We start from the raw sequence: 19,300 nt of genomic DNA, 5'->3' as shown, positions 1-19,300 counted from the left end.
CGAAACAAGGCCCCCGGAGTAGACAACATTCCATTGGAACTACTGACGGCCTTGGGAGAGCCAGTCCTGACAAAACTCTACCATCTGGTGAGCAAGATGTATGAAACAGGCGAAATACCCTCAGACTTCAAGAAGAATATAATAATTCCAATCCCAAAGAAAGCAGGTGTTGACAGATGTGAAAATTACCGAACTATCAGTTTAATAAGTCACAGCTGCAAAATACTAACACGAATTCTTTACAGACGAATGGAAAAACTAGTAGAAGCCAACCTCGGGGAAGATCAGTTTGGATTCCGTAGAAACACTGGAACACGTGAGGCAATACTGACCTTACGACTTATCTTAGAAGAAAGATTAAGGAAAGGCAAACCTACGTTTCTAGCATTTGTAGACTTAGGGAAAGCTTTTGACAATGTTGACTGGAATACTCTCTTTCAAATTCTAAAGGTGGCAGGGGTAAAATACAGGGAGCGAAAGGCTATTTACAATTTGTACAGAAACCAGATGGCAGTTATAAGAGTCGAGGGACATGAAAGGGAAGCAGTGGTTGGGAAGGGAGTAAAACAAGGTTGTAGCCTCTCCCCGATGTTGTTCAATGTGTATATTGAGCAAGCAGTAAAGGAAACAAAAGAAAAATTCGGAGTAGGTATTAAAATTCATGGAGAAGAAATAAAAACTTTGAGGTTCTGTCAGAGACAGCAAAGGACTTGGAAGAGCAGTTGAATGGAATGGACAGTGTCTTGAAAGGAGGATATAAGATGAACATCAGCACAAGCAAAACAAGGATAATGGAATGTAGTCGAATTAAGTCAGGTGATGCTGAGGGAATTAGATTAGGAAATGAGGCACTTAAAGTAGTAAACGAGTTTTGCTATTTGGGGAGCAAAATAACTGATGATGGTCGAAGTAGAGAGGATATAAAATGTAGGCTGGCAATGGCAAGGAAAGCGTTTCTCAAGAAGAGAAATTTGTTAACATCCAGTATTGATTTAAGTGTCAGGAAGTCATTTCTGAAAGTATTCGTATGGAGTGTAGCCATGTATGGATGTGAAACATGGACGATAAATAGTTTGGACAAGAAGAGAATAGAAGCTTTCGAAATGTGGTGCTACAGAAGAATGCTGAAGATTAGATGTGTAGATCACATAACTAATGAGGAAGTATTGAATAGGATTGGGGAGAAGAGAAATTTGTGGCACAACTTGACCAGAAGAAGGGATCAGTTGGTAGGACATGTTCTGAGGCATCAAGGTATCACCAATTTAGTATTGGAGGGCAGCGTGGAGGGTAAAAATCGTAGAGGGAGACCAACAGATGAATACACTAAGCAGATTCAGAAAGATGTAGGTTGCAGTAGGTACTGGGAGATGAAAAAGCTTTCACAGGATAGAGTAGCATGGAGAGCTGCATCAAACCAGTCTCAGGACTGAAGACCAGAACAACAACAATATACTAAATTTGGTGAAATTGCTCCACACATTTTTGAGCTGTGCTTTTACGTCACCCCTTCTCACTGCTGCCCCCAGCCAAAGTGTGGCAACTTCTGTAGAAATTTCTTCTGGTGCTACAGACATATATATGGTGGGTGTCATTGTTTAGCAGTGACTGGTCACAGCATTTTATTTGCCAGGGATTGTTTACCTTGTACTCTGTGATTGTAAAACCATCTATGTCCCATTTACATATACAAGATTGCTGTTCAACTCACCCCCTTTTTTTGGAGAGGATTCACAGAACAACTGAAAGACTATTTTTTACCGTCCCACTCTCAAGTAGCACATAGAAAAAATGAACACTTACATTTTTGTGTATGTGCTCCGGTTTCTTGTATTTTATCACAGCTGCCTGTGTATGTGGAAGTCAAGAAATTATTTTGATTTTTCGAGGATCAAGTTGGTGATGGTAATTGGAAAAAAGACATTACTGCGGTAAAATAGTTTTGTTTCAGTGTCTTTCTGTCAGATGTATTCTGATGCCTTGTCATTGATCTTCCACCAAACTGAAGAGCCTTTCATAACATTTTGTTCATATACTTTCATTAAGTAAGCTTTTTATGTTGCTGGAGGCAGTCAAATAAAACATTCTTTCTACATTGCAGGTTCTCCGTGCCGATACAACGAATTCCAGTGCCGCTCGGGTGACCAGTGCATCCCTAAGTCGTTCCAGTGTGACTTGGAAGTGGACTGCCAGGACAGGAGTGACGAAATTGGCTGCTGTAAGTAACTGTGCCTGTGCGTGTTCAATACAGATGCTCCAGAGTGACATGTTCGCCCAGTAGTACAAGAGCCACTCTGTCTACCTCATTAGATAAGGTTTCTAGCCAATAAAAGCAGGTACTTTTAATTTATCAATAACTCATTTCTGAGGATTTAATTATCTTTCAATAAACGGCTTTAAAATAATCTGGTATCTTGATTCAGTAATTTTCAGCACTCAAATAAATTTTGGATTAAACTTACTCAGAATTGACTATTACAATTCAAGCCTTTTATTTATAACAAATACATCTGCATCTTGTCATGTGTTGCGGAGGGCGCTGTGTACACCACTTTCACTTCCTTTTCCTCCTGTTCCAGTTGCAAATTGTTTGCAGGAAGAACAATTGTTGTAAGCCTCCCTGTGGTCAGGATTCTTTCTGATTTTACCTTCGCAGTCTTTTCACGAGCCATACGTGGGAGGAAGCCCTATATTGGTTGACTCTTCTAGGAACATAAATTCTCAGAATTTCAACCTCTAAATCGTCACTTAGTGATATGCAACATCTTTCCTCCAGTGTCTGCTGCTGGAGTTGGCTGAGCACCTATGTGATGCTTTTGCACTTATTATATGAACCTTTGACTAAAGGCAATGCTGTGCTTCGGATCTTCTGTATTTTGTCGATCAAGCCTATCTGGTACACATCTCAGACTGATGAGCAATATTCGCTTATCAGTTGAAACAGCTACCTCCTTTGTGAGTGGACTACACATCACGATTGTTTATCAAATGGAACTCAGTCTGACGTCTGGCTTAGATACAATTAGTTTTATGTGCCAGTTACACTTTACACGTAAATCGTCCTGTACGTATACTCCCTGATACTTAATGGATGTGACTGCTTCCGGAGATTGTTCTGCAATAGGGTAATAACATAAAAATGGATCTCTCTGTCTATGTGCAAGCTGTATTTCACATTTGTTTACATTGAGGACCAGTTGCCATTCCATGCAGCAAGCATCGACCCTCCGCAGGATGGAGATCTTTCTCCATTTCACTACTTTTTTTCTAGCATTGCGGCTTCTCAGTTTACAACAATATCACTTGTGAAGAAATTCGTGGTGCTTTCGATGTTATTCACTCGGTCATTTATTTACAGAGTGATTAAAAAAAGTTTACAAATTGACACAACACATCGGGCATACGACAAGGATCAGTAATCGCATAGGAGCTGTCGTACACGGGCCCTTCAGATATCCCCACAGGAAAAACTCGATTGTGGACAGATCAGGTGATCGTGACGGCCACGCGACTGGCCCACCGCAACCGATCCAGGGACTGGAAAACGTTTCTTCCTGTCTGCTAAAATGTGCATGGGCTCCATCGTGCCGAAATTGAATGCGGAAATGAATAGGCACGGGAAAAGTCACTTCAGGGAAATGTGTGGCCCGATCAAACAATCTCCAGTGATGCCAGCCGTGTTAAGAGTAAATTTGTGTTATGAGGCAAGTGTACATGTAGCCCGAGGATTCACATCTGCCCAAGTATGCATATTGTGAACATTCATCACACACTCAAGTGAGAACACAGCCTCATTGGTGAAGAGGACACTTGCTGTGAAGCTGCAGCCTGTGACAGATTCCTTCAGTAACCACTGTGCAAATCCCATGCACTTGTTATAGTCTCCCAGTTGAAATGTCTGGAAGCGTTGTAAATGAAATGGATGCAGTCCTTTGTCACTGTATAATGCTCCAAACGGAGGGTCGGGGTATATCGGTGGTGCTGATATACCTCGTGTGCTTGTTGAGAACTTATGCTATACAATTCCTAGAATGCTTACTTCCAGTACAACTGTCCGTGTTGTCGATTGGCTACGGGCATCTGGCTCGTGCACACGGAATGATCCGGTTTCGCACAGTCTGCGACACAGGTTGGCGAGTAATGTATGGCACGGCACCTTTCTATTGGGACATTTCTCGCAATGCAGTTGCACGGCTTCTCATTTGTTGCAGTTGCCCGTGCTGTAATTCAAATACATTGTAGGCAGTCTCCGTGCGCTCCGCCAGCGTTTGTATAGCATCGCTTTCTCGTGACCGTAGCACCTACCCGTGGCAATTGCAACCTCAGTTCCGATGCGATTACTGATCCTTGCTGTATGCCCGATGTGGCATTTCAGTTAAAGAATCGCCCTGTATACTGTAAAAAAAAATGGTGCTGTAACACTCTTTTAGAGTGTTACAGCAGATTTCACTCCACTGAGAATGACATGCTATGTTCTGTTTGCTAGAAACTCTTCAATCAAGGATCACAGCTGAGCTCAGTCTGTATGCTTGTGTTTTGTATGTTAGTCAGCAGTGCAGAACTGTATTTAATGCCTTCTGGAAGTCAAGAAACACAACATGTGTGAATGTACATTAGAGAGCCACTGGGTATCATGGGTCTCTTGTACCAGAATAGTAAGCAAAATCATGAACAAACTGCAAAAATTTGTCCGAGTTCGGATTGGTCGAAGTTTATCCATTATTCCTGAATTATTTCAAATGTTGATCCTCACGAATATTGTTAAGATGAAATGAAACGTGCAATATCATACGTATTGGAGAAATTTGTTGCAAGGGATTAAGTACATTCTTTATGAAAGATCAGTATTACAGAATTTGTTCTTTCCTCTGCAGCTCCCGTCTACATTCAGACCCCTCCACCACCTATGGTAAATCTCAACATCGGCGACACGATGAACATCAGCTGCACTGCAATCGGCGTCCCTACCCCGGAGGTGGTCTGGCGTCTCAACTGGGGCCACATTCCCGCCAAATGCACGACCAGGAGTGTGAATGGCGTTGGCACTTTAATCTGCCCCGACATCCAGGTCAGTAGCAGGCAGCTTCTCCAAGTGTAATCCACACTGCTGAAACTATAGCCTAGTTCTTAAATTTACACATAGCTTATAAGCATCTAGCAGGATTCGAACCAAGTTTTGTTGCTGGGTAACCTTGGGTGGGGGGGGGGGGAATAAGGTGTGTCGTCGTTACGGTCATCAGTCTAGAGGCTGGTTTGACGCAGCTCTCAATGCTAGTCGTTTCTGTGTGTATGAGCCTCTCCCTCTGTGAATAACCTCTGCAGCCTACATTTGAATCTGTTTACTGTATTCAGCCTGTGGTGTCCCTCCACACACACACACACACACACACACACACACAGACACACACACACACACACTTCCCCTCCATTACTAAATTGTTGATTCCTTGATGCCTTAAGATGTGTTCTATCAACAAATTTCTTCTTCTTTTAACACTTTTTGACATAAATTTCCTTTCTCCCAAATTTGAATAAGTTCTTTTTCATTAGTTACACAATCTACCCATCTAACCATCAGCGTTCCTCTATAATGCGACATTTCAAAAGTTTATATTTTTTTCTTTTCAGAACTGTTTATCATCACTTCCATTTAAGGCATTTTCCAGATAAATAACTACAGAAAAGACTTCCTAACACTTTAAATTTGTTCTAGATATTAACAAATTCTTCTTTTTCCGAAATGCTCTTCTGATGATTGCCTATCTGCATTTTATATCCTCTGTGCTTTGACCCTCTCATCAGATATTTTGTTGCCCAAATAGCAAAACTGATCTATTACTTCTAGTGTTTTGTTTCCCAGTCTAATTCCCTCAGAGTAATCTGAAATAATTCAGCTACCTCCCATTACCCTGGTTTTACATTACTTGACTGTCATCTTAATACCTTCCTTTCAAGACAGTATTCATTCTGTTTAACTGCTTTTCCAACTCCTGTATCATCTCTGACAGAATTGCAATGTCATCAACAAACCTCGAAGCTTCTTCTTCTTTTCCCTGAACTTAAATCCCCTTCCAAATTTCTTCTCGGTTTCCTTCACAGCTTCTTGTTGTGATCATCGTTGTCTTCAGTCCAAAGACTGGTCTGACATAGCTCTTCATGCTAGTCTATCTTGGACAAGGCTCTTCATTTCTGTATAACTACTGGAGCCTGCACCCAGCTTTACCTGCCTACTCTGAGTTATGCTCTCCCTCTACAATTTTTACCTCCCTCCATTGCCAAATTGACAGTTCCTTGATGCTTCAGGTAGTGTCCTATCAACTGATCCTTCTTTGAGCCTGGTTGTACCATAAATTTCTTTTTCCCCCAGTACAAATCGGTACCTTGTCATTATTTCTTCAAACTGCCCATTTAATCTTCCACAGTTTCCTATAGCACCCCATTCGAATAGCTTCCATTGTCTTTTGCCTGAACTGCTTGTTATCCACACTGCACAAGGCTGTACTCAAGACAAATACCATGAGTAAAGACTTCCTACCATTAAATTTATGTTTGATGTTTACAAATGTCTCTTCTTTTGGAAATTCTTTTTTTATTTTATTTATTTATTTTTTAAATATAACTACCTCGACAAAGGCATATTTAATGTGACTAAATGCCATTACCTTTTTGTTTTACTTTAGACGGTGTTCATCTTACAGCCTTGTTTCAAGACACTATCCATTCTGTTCAACTGATCTGGGTCCTTTGCTGTCTCTTGACAGAATTTTGACTTCTTTTCCTTGAGATTTGATTCCCTTTCCAAGTGACTCCTTGGTTTTCATCACAGCATTTCCTTCACAGCTCGATCACTGTACATATTGAATAACATTGGGGATAAGCTACAACCATGTCTCACTCTCTTCCCAACCACTGCTTCCCCTTAGTGCTCTCTGACTCTGATAACTGCAGTCCATTTTCTATACAAGTTGTAAATTACTTTTTGCTTCCTGTATTTTACCCCAGCTACCTCCAGAGCTTCAAAGGGTGCAGTACAGTCAACATTATCAAAAGCTTTCTCTAAGTCTACAGATGAAATGGAAAGTTTGCACAATGAGTCAAACTAGAACATACTAGAAAGAGCTTAACGATTAATAATTGACTTAAAGGGAGGAAAAAAGGTACCTCAAAACTAAAAAAAACTGTGGTCATGTGCTTCACCTTATAAACATATTGCCTTTGTATGAGTTAGATACTTTACTTGATTCTCTCTGTTGTGCCATGAAGATATGACAGTGATGTAGATTAATATGATCATAATTGGATACATATTGTAATTAATGTAATTTTTTAAAAATATTTCATGATGATCTGTTCTTTTATTGAAACAGTTAGTTTTAATAAAGTGACGGACAGCTGTTGTGCCAAATCATAATTTTTCAAAAATTGAATTCATTTCCACTTGACAGCTCCTTCTACTCCCTAGACGAAACTCTGTGTAAATATAGTGTAAGTGAATGAAATTTCCACTGTACAGCGGAGTGTGCACTGATATGAAACTTCCTGAGAGATTAAAACTGTGTGCCGGACCGAGACTCGAACTCGGGACCTTTGCCTTTCGCGGACAAGTGCTCTACCGACTGAGCTACCCAAGCACGAATCACGCCCCGTCCTCACAGCTTTACTTCTGCCAGTACCTCATCTCCTACCTTCCAAACTTTACAGAAGCTCTCCTGCAAACCTAGCAGAACTAGCACTCCTGAAAGAAAGGATATAGCGGAGACATGGCTTAACCACAGCCTGGGGGATGTTTCTGGAATGAATTTTGGGAGGTAGGAGACTAGGTACTGGCAGAAGTAAAGCTGTGAGGACGGGGCGTGATTCGTGCTTGGGTAGCTCAGTCGGTAGAGCACTTGCCCGCGAAAGGCAAAGAGTTCGAGTCTCGGTCTGGCACACAGTTTTAATCTGCCAGGAAGTTTCATATCAGCGCACACTCCGCTGTAAAGTGAAAATTTCATTCTAGAAACATCCCCCAGGCTGTGGCTAAGCCATGTCTCCGCTATATCCTTTCTTTCAGGAGTGCTAGTTCTGCAAGGTTTGCAGGAGAGCTTCTGTAAAGTTTGGAAGGTAGGAGACGAGGTACTGGCAGAAGTAAAGCTGTGAGGATGGGGCATGATTCGTGCTTGGGTGCTCAGTCGGTAGAGCACTTGCCCGCAAAAGGCAAAGGTCCTGAATTTGAGTCTCGGTCCAGCACACAGTTTTAATCTGCCAGGAAGTTTCATATTGTAAGTGGTTGTCTGATATTATGTGTTCCTTCTCAGGGTGCTGTCCTTGCAAGACCCATTTAAATTCAACAACGTGCAACGTCTGTTTGATTCTCACTGAGGGATTACAGTGGCATACCAGTCAGCTGAAATTGTCTGCTAGTATTCGTAGTCGTACACTGCTGCCCTTAGGTGATTTGCACAATCTTGATGTCACTTTACACAGTCTTATTTGGTGAAACGTAAATGAACCAAAGCAAGAAATCAGTTCTTTTTTAAACGGAGTCATATATGAAATACACATTCTTTGCCCTTTGTACCAAGATACGGAAGCAGTACAAATAAAAGTGCTAGAGACCACTTTCGTGACACTACCATTGGGTTAAATTTATTACATTTTACTGTAGATAAACATTTTTAAAAAATCTAGTTTATGTAGATGACCAGCATCTAGATTTTTTCCACAGAGAAAATGTGTCTTATTCAGGAATCGACTGTCTCAAATGTGATCTGTGGAATGTGCAAAAAGCTTGGTGAAGGCTCTTCATCAGGATGTAGTTTGTGGAGTACAGTTTGTGAACAGATCAACCCAGTGCGGTGTGGGAGCCATTCCGTGCAGTGTATCCCTCTCTCACACACTACAGTGTCCGGTCATTTCTTCACTCTCTCATCACTCTGACACTCTGTGCTCTACAGGAGACGGACCAGGGAGCGTACAGTTGCGAAGCCATCAACACGCGTGGCCCAGTGTTTGCAGTGCCGGATGCCATCCTGGTGGTGAACCGGCCACCTTCAGTGTGCCAGCGAGGCTACTTCAACGACCTGGCCTACCGCCCGTCAGACTGCATCCCGTGCTTCTGCTTCGGCGTCACTTCGGACTGCTCCAGTGCGGACCTGTTCACGTATCAGGTAGGTGCAGGTGCTCCCACAAATGTTCTATTTCAGCTGTTGGCCAGTTTCACCAGGTTGTTTTCATCAGCATTGCAGGAGAGTCACGTGTACCAAAATCGAGTAGTGGAATCGGCTTACTAGTAGTAACGATCTGCTAGTTTGAATCCTTACACTCACACTTGTGTGTATCAAACACACATCATTTACACGACAGAAACATTATTCTATTGTTGGTTATAATTTTTAAGTCTCAGTTAAACTTCCGGCTAACTGACACGTACACATTAAGAAAAAAAAATATAACAGTCATAAGGTATAACTTAATTTTTTGTTACACTCGTACAAAATCGAAAGATACATAAATTAATAGCTACAGGCAGAGTTCTCAGGGGGAACTGTTAACATTTTTTATCACCAGTATCTTGCAAAATTGAGAGATATCTCATTTCATTAGCCAAACAAACACTAATCATTCCAACTGTCACAGCTCGTGCTTCGTCCATAGATCTTATTGGTGGGAGGGGGAGGGAATAAGGAAGAGATTTCTTGTCTTTTAAAAGGGGCTAATTTTCTAAGTTACATTATCGTGTTCATTATCACAGTTTGCTGATTAACTTATTTTTTAGGCACTGAAAAGGAAAATTGACAATAATTGCCAAATTCTGGTTACAAGTTTAGTACAAATTGAAAAAAACTGATAAGCCATGTCTCCATGGGTCACCAATCTGTTATTGCTCAATCCACATTTAAACCAAACACAGAAAAAAATAAATGAAATAAAGTTTATTGCTTACTAGCTTTTTGGTGTCCATGCAGTAAAAATTGAGAACGAGACGTGACATTTTAATTTGTTACTTCTTTGGTAGTAACTATTTGCAACACATTTTACAGACAGTATCGACGTATACCATTGAATGTACCTGAAAAATTATATCATCATATGACAGATAGTTCAGGAGATGTGGCGTCGTAAACATATAGATAAACTAGGCTATGCATAAAACAGTGCACAATAAGACTTCCGCATTAGGCACGACATTTTAATTTATTACTTCTTTACTACTAACTCCATTTGTAACATACTTGGCATACAATATTTACATATATCACTTACTATACCTGCAAAATTATGTCGTATTACACATATTCCAGGAGACATGACATCATAATCATTGAGATGCATGAAAAACTAGCTTTTGCCGAAACTGGAGTGCAAATTACCTAGATTTTACTCGTCTGGCATTTGATAATAAGAGCACTTGGTGACTTCAAAGAAATTTTAAACATAATTTCGAACTTTTTCTTGCTTAAAGCCCTACAAACAGTTTATTGTTTACTAAATTTTTGTTTTAATGTTTTAAAGCTTTGTCAGTCTATGGGAGACCAATCTGAAACTAACAAAACCCAGCACAATTAAAAGCATCTTCAACCACAAAGGCTTTGCATGCTTAACACAGTTACATGCTGTAACACATGACTCGTGTTCAAAGGAATCAGACGTTTGATGCTTGTTGTACACAGGAATCGATTCTCTAAAGAAATGGGGAGAGGGGGTTTATTTTAATACGAGATATGAATTCAAATAAAATTTTTCATGTGTCATGAACAGGATGTGATGTGTGTAACATGTATCGACAGTTGCCTCCACCACTGGACGCGACAACACTGGTTGGAGTCCGCATCGACCCGCAGACGGGAGCTGTTAGCATCAGTTCGCAGCTACCGCGGTCACGTCCCGGCATCCGGCCACTCGACAGGACAAGGGGCAGCTTCCAGGTGAGAATTTATTTCTGGTTTCTAGTTGTCAAAGGGAGACATGTATCAAAAGGTTATTATGTATCTGAGTGCACTGTTTTTTGTTGCTGTATTATAATAAATTCATGTGTAAAATACAGAGAACAAAAAATTTTATGCAAATTGTTCACAACTCAGACTGCAGTTTTAAGAGCTGAAGGTTGTGACGGGCATAGTTCTGAACACCAATGAGACTGGGTTCAATCTATCCTTCACGTTATTTGATTGACAGGGTCTACTGCAATTAACATCGGGCCTATTCCTCTATTGGTAAAATGTGTACCTGGAAACTGAAATGTCGTGCCAACAAATTCTGGTTGGACCACAAATTTTTCGGACTGCCTTTAACCTAGCGTTACCTCTCAATAGTGCGAAGATTTATCAGAAATGAAATGTGTTTTGGATTCCACATTAGACTGAAGCACCCCGTTTCCTACTTGAATAACTGGAATAGGCAAGGGACTCACAAGTTGCCAAAGGGGTATTCAGTTGAAAGAATTGCACCAGTTCATTGAACCACAAGGAATTGTTATGATAATTAATGCCAGTTTGCACAGGTGAAAGCATGTGGTAATAGATGCAAAAACATTCGAGTGGACATGGATATGCAAACAATGTGTGAGGTAATTGTCTGCCTATGAACCACTACTGACTTCCGCATGAAGTATTGTCCTAGTTGTGAGCTAGTTAACAGGAGTGAGTCAGTAGCTACAAAAAGTGGTGCACTAAGAAGAGAGGTTGAAATAGGCAAACATATGTTTGTAGATTTTCAGAAAGCTTTTCACAGTGTTGACTAGACTACAGTCTTTGAAACATTGAAGGTAGCAGAGGTAAAATACAGAAAGTGAAAGCTTATCTACAACTTGTAGAGAAACCAGATGGCAGTTATTTTAAAGTTCAGGGAGAAGAAATAAAAACTTTGGGGTTAGCATATGAGATTGTAATACTGTTGGAGACAGGAAAGGATTTGGAAGATCAGTTGAATGGAGTAGGCAGTGTCTTGAAAATAGGTTGTAAAATGAACTCAACAAAAGCAAAACAAGGATTATGAAGTGTAGTTGGATTAAATCAGGCGATGTTGAAGGAATGTAATTAGGAAGTGAGATACTAGGAGTAGAAGATGAGTTTTGCTATTGCGGCTGCAAAGCAACTGATAATGGCTGAGGAAGGTCTAATATGAAATACAGACCGGCAATAGCCAGACAAGCATTCCTCAAAGAGAGGAATTTGGTCACAAGTAATGTTAATTCAGGTATTACGAAGTCTTTTGTGAAGGTACTTGTCCAGAGTGTATGGAAGTGAAACATGGTGGTACAGACAAGAGTAGAATAGAAGCTTTTGAAATGTGGAACTACAGAAGAATGCTGAAGAGTAGATGGGTAGATTGAATAACAAATGAGATACAGAATAGAATTGAGGAGAAAAGAATAACAAATGAGGCGGTAGTAAATAGAATTTGAGAGAAAAGATATTAAAAGTACAACTTGACTAAGAGAAGGGTTCAGTTGATGGAACACATTCTCAGACATCAAGGAAACTTCAATATGGCAATGGGAGAAAGTAAAAATTGTAGTGTGAGACCAACCCTTGACTTCAGCAAGCAGGATCAAATGGATATAGATTGAAGAAAGTTACACAGAGATGAAGAGGCTTGCACAGGATGGGCTAGTGTGGAGAGCTGCGTTCAGGCTGAAGACAACAGCAACTACAGCACTTGAAATAGCCTTACAGAAAATGTAAATCCTCATAACCACGGACGTACATTTTACAGGGGCACAGTTTTAAAAGACCAAAGGCATTGTCATTTTTTGATCCTCTGTTAAATTAAATTTCCATTATGTAAATGTTAGATTACAGTTGAAAATTCAAAAAATTTTCCATTTTTCATCTTTCTTAAATGTAACAATTTTTATGCAACATCAAAAAGTAATACTTTTCTATATGAGCATTTTGTAACTCATTATTTTTTCAAAATTGTTCAGGCTTTCGTGGCCATTTGTTGATAAACTACCTGTTGGGTTCTCTTTGAGGTGCTTCGACTGACATTTATTTGATGATTTTTCTGACATTTCGCCAGCGTGAGTGGCTGGCATTTCCATTTTGGATGCACTTTCCATTGCTGCTGGTGGAGGGTGAAGCTTTGAAGCTTCACCCTCCACCAGCAGCAATGGAAAGTGAAGCTTTGACAGTGCCAACCACTCGTGCTGGCAAAACGTCAGATAAACAGTCAAACAAACGTTGGCTGAACCAGAGACAAGCCGACAGGCAGTGTTAGTCATTACTTTATGTATTTGTATAAATAATATTTGTGTACAAATACATGCCATTTTATCTGTGATTGCTACATTCAGTAGTCACCTAACTATATCCTGAGAAGCCAAAAGCCAGTTTGTGATCAAATGAATAATGTTTTGCTGAGCATCTTAAAAGGGTTTCCTGTTTAGGGGCAGTTTGCAGGCAAAAATTCGAAAATTTTGACATTTTACAAAATGCCCTAGAATATTATTTATTCTTTCCTGCACAAAATGGTACATAAATTATCTGTGAGCAGCATTTAGAAGTATTTTATTTTTAATTCTCGTGTCTTACATGCATATCTCTGTAATCAGCTGTGACAACAGAAAGTCATTTGTAATGTCAGATGGATGCAAGAATAATCTGTATGAGGTGAATCCGAAGAGAGCTATCGAAAAAGGTCTTAGTGCAGTTCAGTGTTTCTGATCGTTTATGAATCTAACACCACCACCACCACCTCCTCCTCCAAAAATTCAGAGATAAACTGAAGTTATAGGAGAAGCAGTTAAATCTGTGGCTTCCCTGTCAATGAAGGCTGCAACAAATGAAGCTATTGAAATGAATGAAGGCAGCATTTATGTACCAGTCGTGTTTGATGGAACATGCTAAAAGTGTGGCCACACATTGATAAACTCAGTTGCCACAATCACAAATGTAGACACAGCCAATGTAATTGATTTTGAGGCACTTAGGAAACACTGCTATAGCTCCTGTGAAAAAAATGGAAAAAATGAACATGAAAACTGTCAGAAAAATTATGAAGAAACCAGCAGAGGAATAGAAGCTGATACCACAATGAAAATGTTCAGCCGATCACTGCAGGAAAGGGGTGTCCGATACACACAGTACCTTGCGGATGGACATTCTAAAGTGTATAAATGTGTTGCTGAAGCAAATCCATATGAAAATAATGTGATAAAGAAATTGGAGTGCATTGGGCATGTGCAAAAGATGATGGGGACATGTCTCAGAAAATTGAAACAAACTCTTCCCACCACCGCACTGTCTGATGGCAAGCCACTTAGAGGTCGGCTGACTCATAAAACAATAAATCAGCTTCAGCAGTATTATGAAATGGCCATGAGAAATAATGGAAATGATTTAGAAAGTATGATGAAAGCAGTCTGGGTCTCGTACTTCAACAAACTTTCAACCAACAAAGTCCATCTGGACCTGAATCATTGTGTAAATTCCAGAAGGCTGAAGTTTCAAGAGCATCATTTGAAAATAACTCTATTCCTGAAGCTGTTATGGAAGCAATCAAACCAATTTATTGGGACCTAGCTTACCCAGACCTCCTTTGAAAGTGTCTACATGGGTGAACACAGAATCCTAATGAGTCATTCAATAACATTATCCAGACATGTGTTCCCAAAAATGTTTTTGTAGGGCTCAGTACACTAAAATGGGGAGTTAGTGATGCTGTATTGACATATAATGATGGAAACATGGGAAGAATAAGGTTCTCAAACATCTTAACATCACTCCAGGCTACCATACTGTAAATGGCTTGAAGTTTTTATGGACAAGTTGAGACTCACCAAGGCACAGCGTGCAGCTGAGTTTATCACCAAATAGGCAAGGTCAGTCAGAAGAAGGAAGCTGGCAAAAATGATGACGCTGACTATGCTGCCGGGTGTTTTTGAGCCATTATTTAAAATTACAAGTCATTTTTTATCATTTTAAACTTTAAATGTGATTTTCTCAAAATGACATTTTTTATGCTTTATGTTCCTTTATATCAAAAACTGCTTGTGATAGCAATATGAAACTTTGGCACCTATTTTGTTATGACAAATTGCACCTACTGAAGCACAACAATATCAATAATTTGAATGGAAAGACATGTAGGGCATTATACGTACAATTATTTGTAATAAAAAATAGCACAACTGAAAATACATATTTATCTCCCCTTCTTTCTTATATCATCTTTTAATTCTGGTTCAGTAGACATAAATAATATGGATAAGATATGTGTAAACATTTTAGAGCGTTGTCTTTATTGGATCCAGAGATAAGGGTACATAAACTAGGCTAATATAAAATTGCCCACATAGACGCTGAAAACTCCCCTTAATACTATTACTTTAATGCATTGATTCAGTAGTGTAATCCAGTTTTCATTGCATGCAGCAACCTAAGGTAACAGAATCACTTCTTCACAGGTGTACTCAGTGGAGCGTACATCTGATGGCATATACCCGTACTTTGCTATGCCGGAGAACTACCTGGGTAACCAGCTCAAGTCCTATGGAGGCTACCTGAAGTACACTGTCAACTTTGTCGGCCAAGGAAGACCCAACAACGCTCCTGAGGTCATACTTTCGGTAAGTACGGAACATACCAGACCACAAGGTACTGCATCACAAACCAAACTGAGATAAAATTCTCCGGAAATATGACACCCATCTCTGAACATCATTCCTGTTTTTATAAACTGCTTTGGGTCCTAGTAACACCCAGTGATAACCTTGGAATAATTAGTGTCATTGCGTCTCACTTATCTGGTTGCAGCTAGGTGTATTGTAACATTACCCATTACTGTCAGTTTTGAGATGTATTGTCGTGGTGGCAGTGGTAGCTGGCTGTAGGAATAAAGTATGAAGAATTAAGGTTAATGTGAGATAAACAAGAGACAAAACTCTGAAAAAGTTACCTCAGATGCAATACTTTTTATTGGTGCACCCAGTTTTCTGATTCTTCTACATAAGTAGTACTCATGTGTTCTTAAACATTTTAAATTTGACGTGGGGCCTAAGTTTTTTTGTTAGAGGGATGTTGTAGCAAGATATAGCAACCTTTTGAGGATGGGGCATAAAATTTATTCAAGTTTCAACCCACGTAATTTCTTTTTGCACGTGTTGACTCAGTGTGTCTTCTGGTCATGCTAGTTAAACCGTTGCACATAGTGATTGTTCTTCTTTTGCCTGGCTCTAGTTTCTTTTATTTTGAGTGCATATTACTTGCCAGTTCAGATAAAATAAACTGTGCATGACAAGTCGTCCCATGTTCAAGGGCATTCAATTGTTTTCCATGTTAGGGATGAAAATACCGTGTTGTTATCGACTTTTCTTTCTTTTTACCCCCTACTTTTTGGATTTTCAGCTGAGTAATAATTTTCTCTTCAGAATATTATGACAATTTCCCTAGTTCTATTTTGTGAAAAACTGACGTGGTGAGACAGCTGCTGTGTGAAAATAAAAGTTAGCTCGTACAATAAAATAAAAAACAGTAACCAGCCACCGTTATTCTATTTATGATGAACAAATAGTGCCTTTACCAGTTAGGGACTGATAGATTCATTGCCAGACAGCTGTTTATGTCATAGTCTTTCAAACAATGGATTCCAGGTAGGAATGTCAACAATGTAGGAAAAGATAAATTGACTGTAAATAAGACATGTCAAGTTGCAGACATCCGGACTGGTATGTTGGAGTTGGCGGTCATGTGTGCGTGAAGTGTGTGTGTGTGTGTGTGTGTGTGTGTGTGTGTCTGTGTGCGTCTTTTGCTGAAAGGCTGTAGTGAAAGCTGTATGTGAGTGTCTTTTAATTGTGTCTGTCTGCAATTTGACGTGTCTTCTGTGTGGTAAGTGGCAATCTGTTTTCTCCTTCTTTATTTGTAATTTAGTCTTTGTGAGATTCATTTTACAATGGCAGGTAGATTTGTTTACTTTGTTGTAAGTATTAACTTGTATTTTCGCACTGACATGGCGTCACCATCTCAGTTTTTTTACAAAATAGCATTAGGCTTATCTCGCCGGGGACTGAAAAGTGTGTGCTGAATTAATCCCACACACCTTGACTGCCAAACACGGACTCCTGCCGTGACTTGATTGAAATTAAATTCTTTTCTGGACAAAATGGTAACGGATGAAGAGGCGTGGTGTTATCAATATGAACCTATCTCAAAATGACAAAGTGCATAATGGGCCTCTTATGGTCCCGGCTGGGGCAGGAGATTTTCTCTGCTCGGGGACTGGGAGTTGTCTTGTACTCATCATCATTTCATCCCCATCTCCAATGCGCAAGTCACCCAATGTGGCTTTGAATACAGTAAGTAATTGCCCTCGGCGGCCAAACTTCTCCGCTGGGGGACTCCCGGTCCACAATGCCGTACACTCATTTCCATTTTATGGTTTACCAAGACTGAAGAAGGTGGGAATGTGCTCTGTGAGCTGAGCAACATCCCAAAGGAGGACTGTCCTCACAGTTTCACTTGATTGCACGAACATTCTGAGAGTTGTCACGTGGGAGGAGGCATGAAGCACTAAAACAACCATCTTAACTTTTCTCTATCATTTTTACTTACCCAGTCTCAAAACTTTTTGGATTGATGGGGTGTAGGGTGAATCCAAACTCCAGTGACAAAATTTAAGAGGTTTTTCAGGGATGTTATTGCGTGTTTGGTAGAAGGAACCCATTGTCACCCATGAGTCAGTACAGGGTAATGGCAGTTGGTTTGATCTCTTAACCCCTGCCCCTTACCTTTGCATCTGTTTTGCACTGCTCAGCCTTGCAAATGTTGACAGCATATGCTGTGTTTCTTGTTTGGAAACAAATTTGTTCCATTCCCTCAGAGTACTTGCTGTCAACAATAGTAATGCCTACCCTATTCTTCATAGTCAAGCTTGCACTCAGTATTGTTCGGTTCTGTCTGGGGATTGTTTCTCGGCAGTGTCAGTTGTACCTTAATGGTCATTTAGAGCAGTACGGATAGATTTCCTAGTGGAAAGTTGGCCAATATGCACCTCCTGCATGGGTTCACATAATGCAGTGGAAGAGAGGCACGGCAGCACTACACGGAGCTTTTCCCACAATGACGGCAATCACATCACACTACTTTTGCAACCCAACATGCAGTTCTGCATTCCTGTAGCTTGCCAGCCATTCTCACCATTCAAAATGAATGTTCCACTCTTCAGTCGGGTGCACACGGTTACGAAAATCCCTGGCAGGTTGAATTTGTTTTGTGAACCGAGACTCGTACCTGGGACGTTGCCTTTTGTGAGTAATGTTCTTATTGACAGAACTATTCGGGCACAACTTATGAACCACTCTCATAGCTTTACATGCATCGCTGTTTCTCTCTCCTCCTTTTCTCAGCAATATCTTTTCTTCCACGAGTGCTTCCTGCAAGATATGTGGGAAGGAACAAGAAGAGGTACTGGTGCAAGCAAAGCTGTCAGGATGGGTCGTGAGTTGTACTCGTATATCTCAGTCTGGAGAACACTTGGTCCACAAAAGGCAAAGGTTCCGAGTTTGAATCCAGGAGTGGCATTTAGTTTTAATATGTTGTGCAATTTAAAATAAGTGCACATTCCACTGCAAACTGAAAGATTAGTTCTGGAAACAGTTCCACAGCGACTTCTCTGCAACATCTTTCCTTCCACACATGGTCGCCCCACCAGACGTGAAGAAGATAGTGATAGTAACAGTGGAATGAAGACAGTCAGTTCATTCAGTTGGTGGAAAATAGCCAACTTATACAGTTGTAGTTTTTAGTTATTCATTCATTCTTTTGAGTGAAATCAAGTTGTAGGGGCAATGAATGAAAACAATTGATTCAGTTGGTTGTAGTTTCACATATCTGGAGAATTATTATTCATTAATTTTGGATGAAAGCAGTCTGAGGGAGCAACCAAATGAAAACAGTTGGTGCAGTCTGGCGTTTTCTCTCTGAGCGGAATCATTATATCATTTTGCCATTGTTGTTAAATCATTATTGTTGACTGCTCTCTGTTATTATCTGTAGTCATTGTTATTGCCATTGCTGTAGTTGCTTTGTACTGAGTACCAGTAAGTAGCTTTTAGTTCTGTTTTTCATCCTTGTTTATCAATATATGTTTCCTTAATAATGAACTTTGTGTCTGGACCAGAATACCAAAATGCTCAATTGCATTGCAGTGGAAGAAATCATGACTACTTAGAAAGTGATCCTCAAGATAAAATTCAGTGTGATATACAATATCTGCAAGGATGATTCATATTACGAAACCATATTAATTAAAAAGTAAAAGAAAAATTAATGAATGAATGATGACTTTCTTATCTTTTTAAATTCTGACAGGTGAGAGTGTT

The 19,300-nt window shown here is 40.0% G+C and overlaps 1 protein-coding gene across 1 annotated transcript in view; it reads left to right on the top strand.

Annotated features, from left to right (window-relative positions):
* LOC126427231 (basement membrane-specific heparan sulfate proteoglycan core protein) overlaps positions 1–19,300 on the top strand; it is a 792,772-nt gene that overhangs the window by 557,386 nt on the left and 216,086 nt on the right. The window contains exons 30-34 of the mRNA XM_050089468.1: positions 2,102–2,218; positions 4,875–5,068; positions 8,937–9,149; positions 10,770–10,907; positions 15,389–15,550. Of these exons, the coding sequence (XP_049945425.1) occupies positions 2,102–2,218; positions 4,875–5,068; positions 8,937–9,149; positions 10,770–10,907; positions 15,389–15,550 (824 nt within the window). The remainder of the gene's footprint in view (positions 1–2,101; positions 2,219–4,874; positions 5,069–8,936; positions 9,150–10,769; positions 10,908–15,388; positions 15,551–19,300) is intronic.

The sequence above is a fragment of the Schistocerca serialis genome, chromosome 11 (assembly GCF_023864345.2).
Source record: "Schistocerca serialis cubense isolate TAMUIC-IGC-003099 chromosome 11, iqSchSeri2.2, whole genome shotgun sequence".
Lineage (NCBI taxonomy): Eukaryota > Metazoa > Arthropoda > Insecta > Orthoptera > Acrididae > Schistocerca > Schistocerca serialis.
This window is presented reverse-complemented; position numbering and strand designations above follow the sequence as displayed.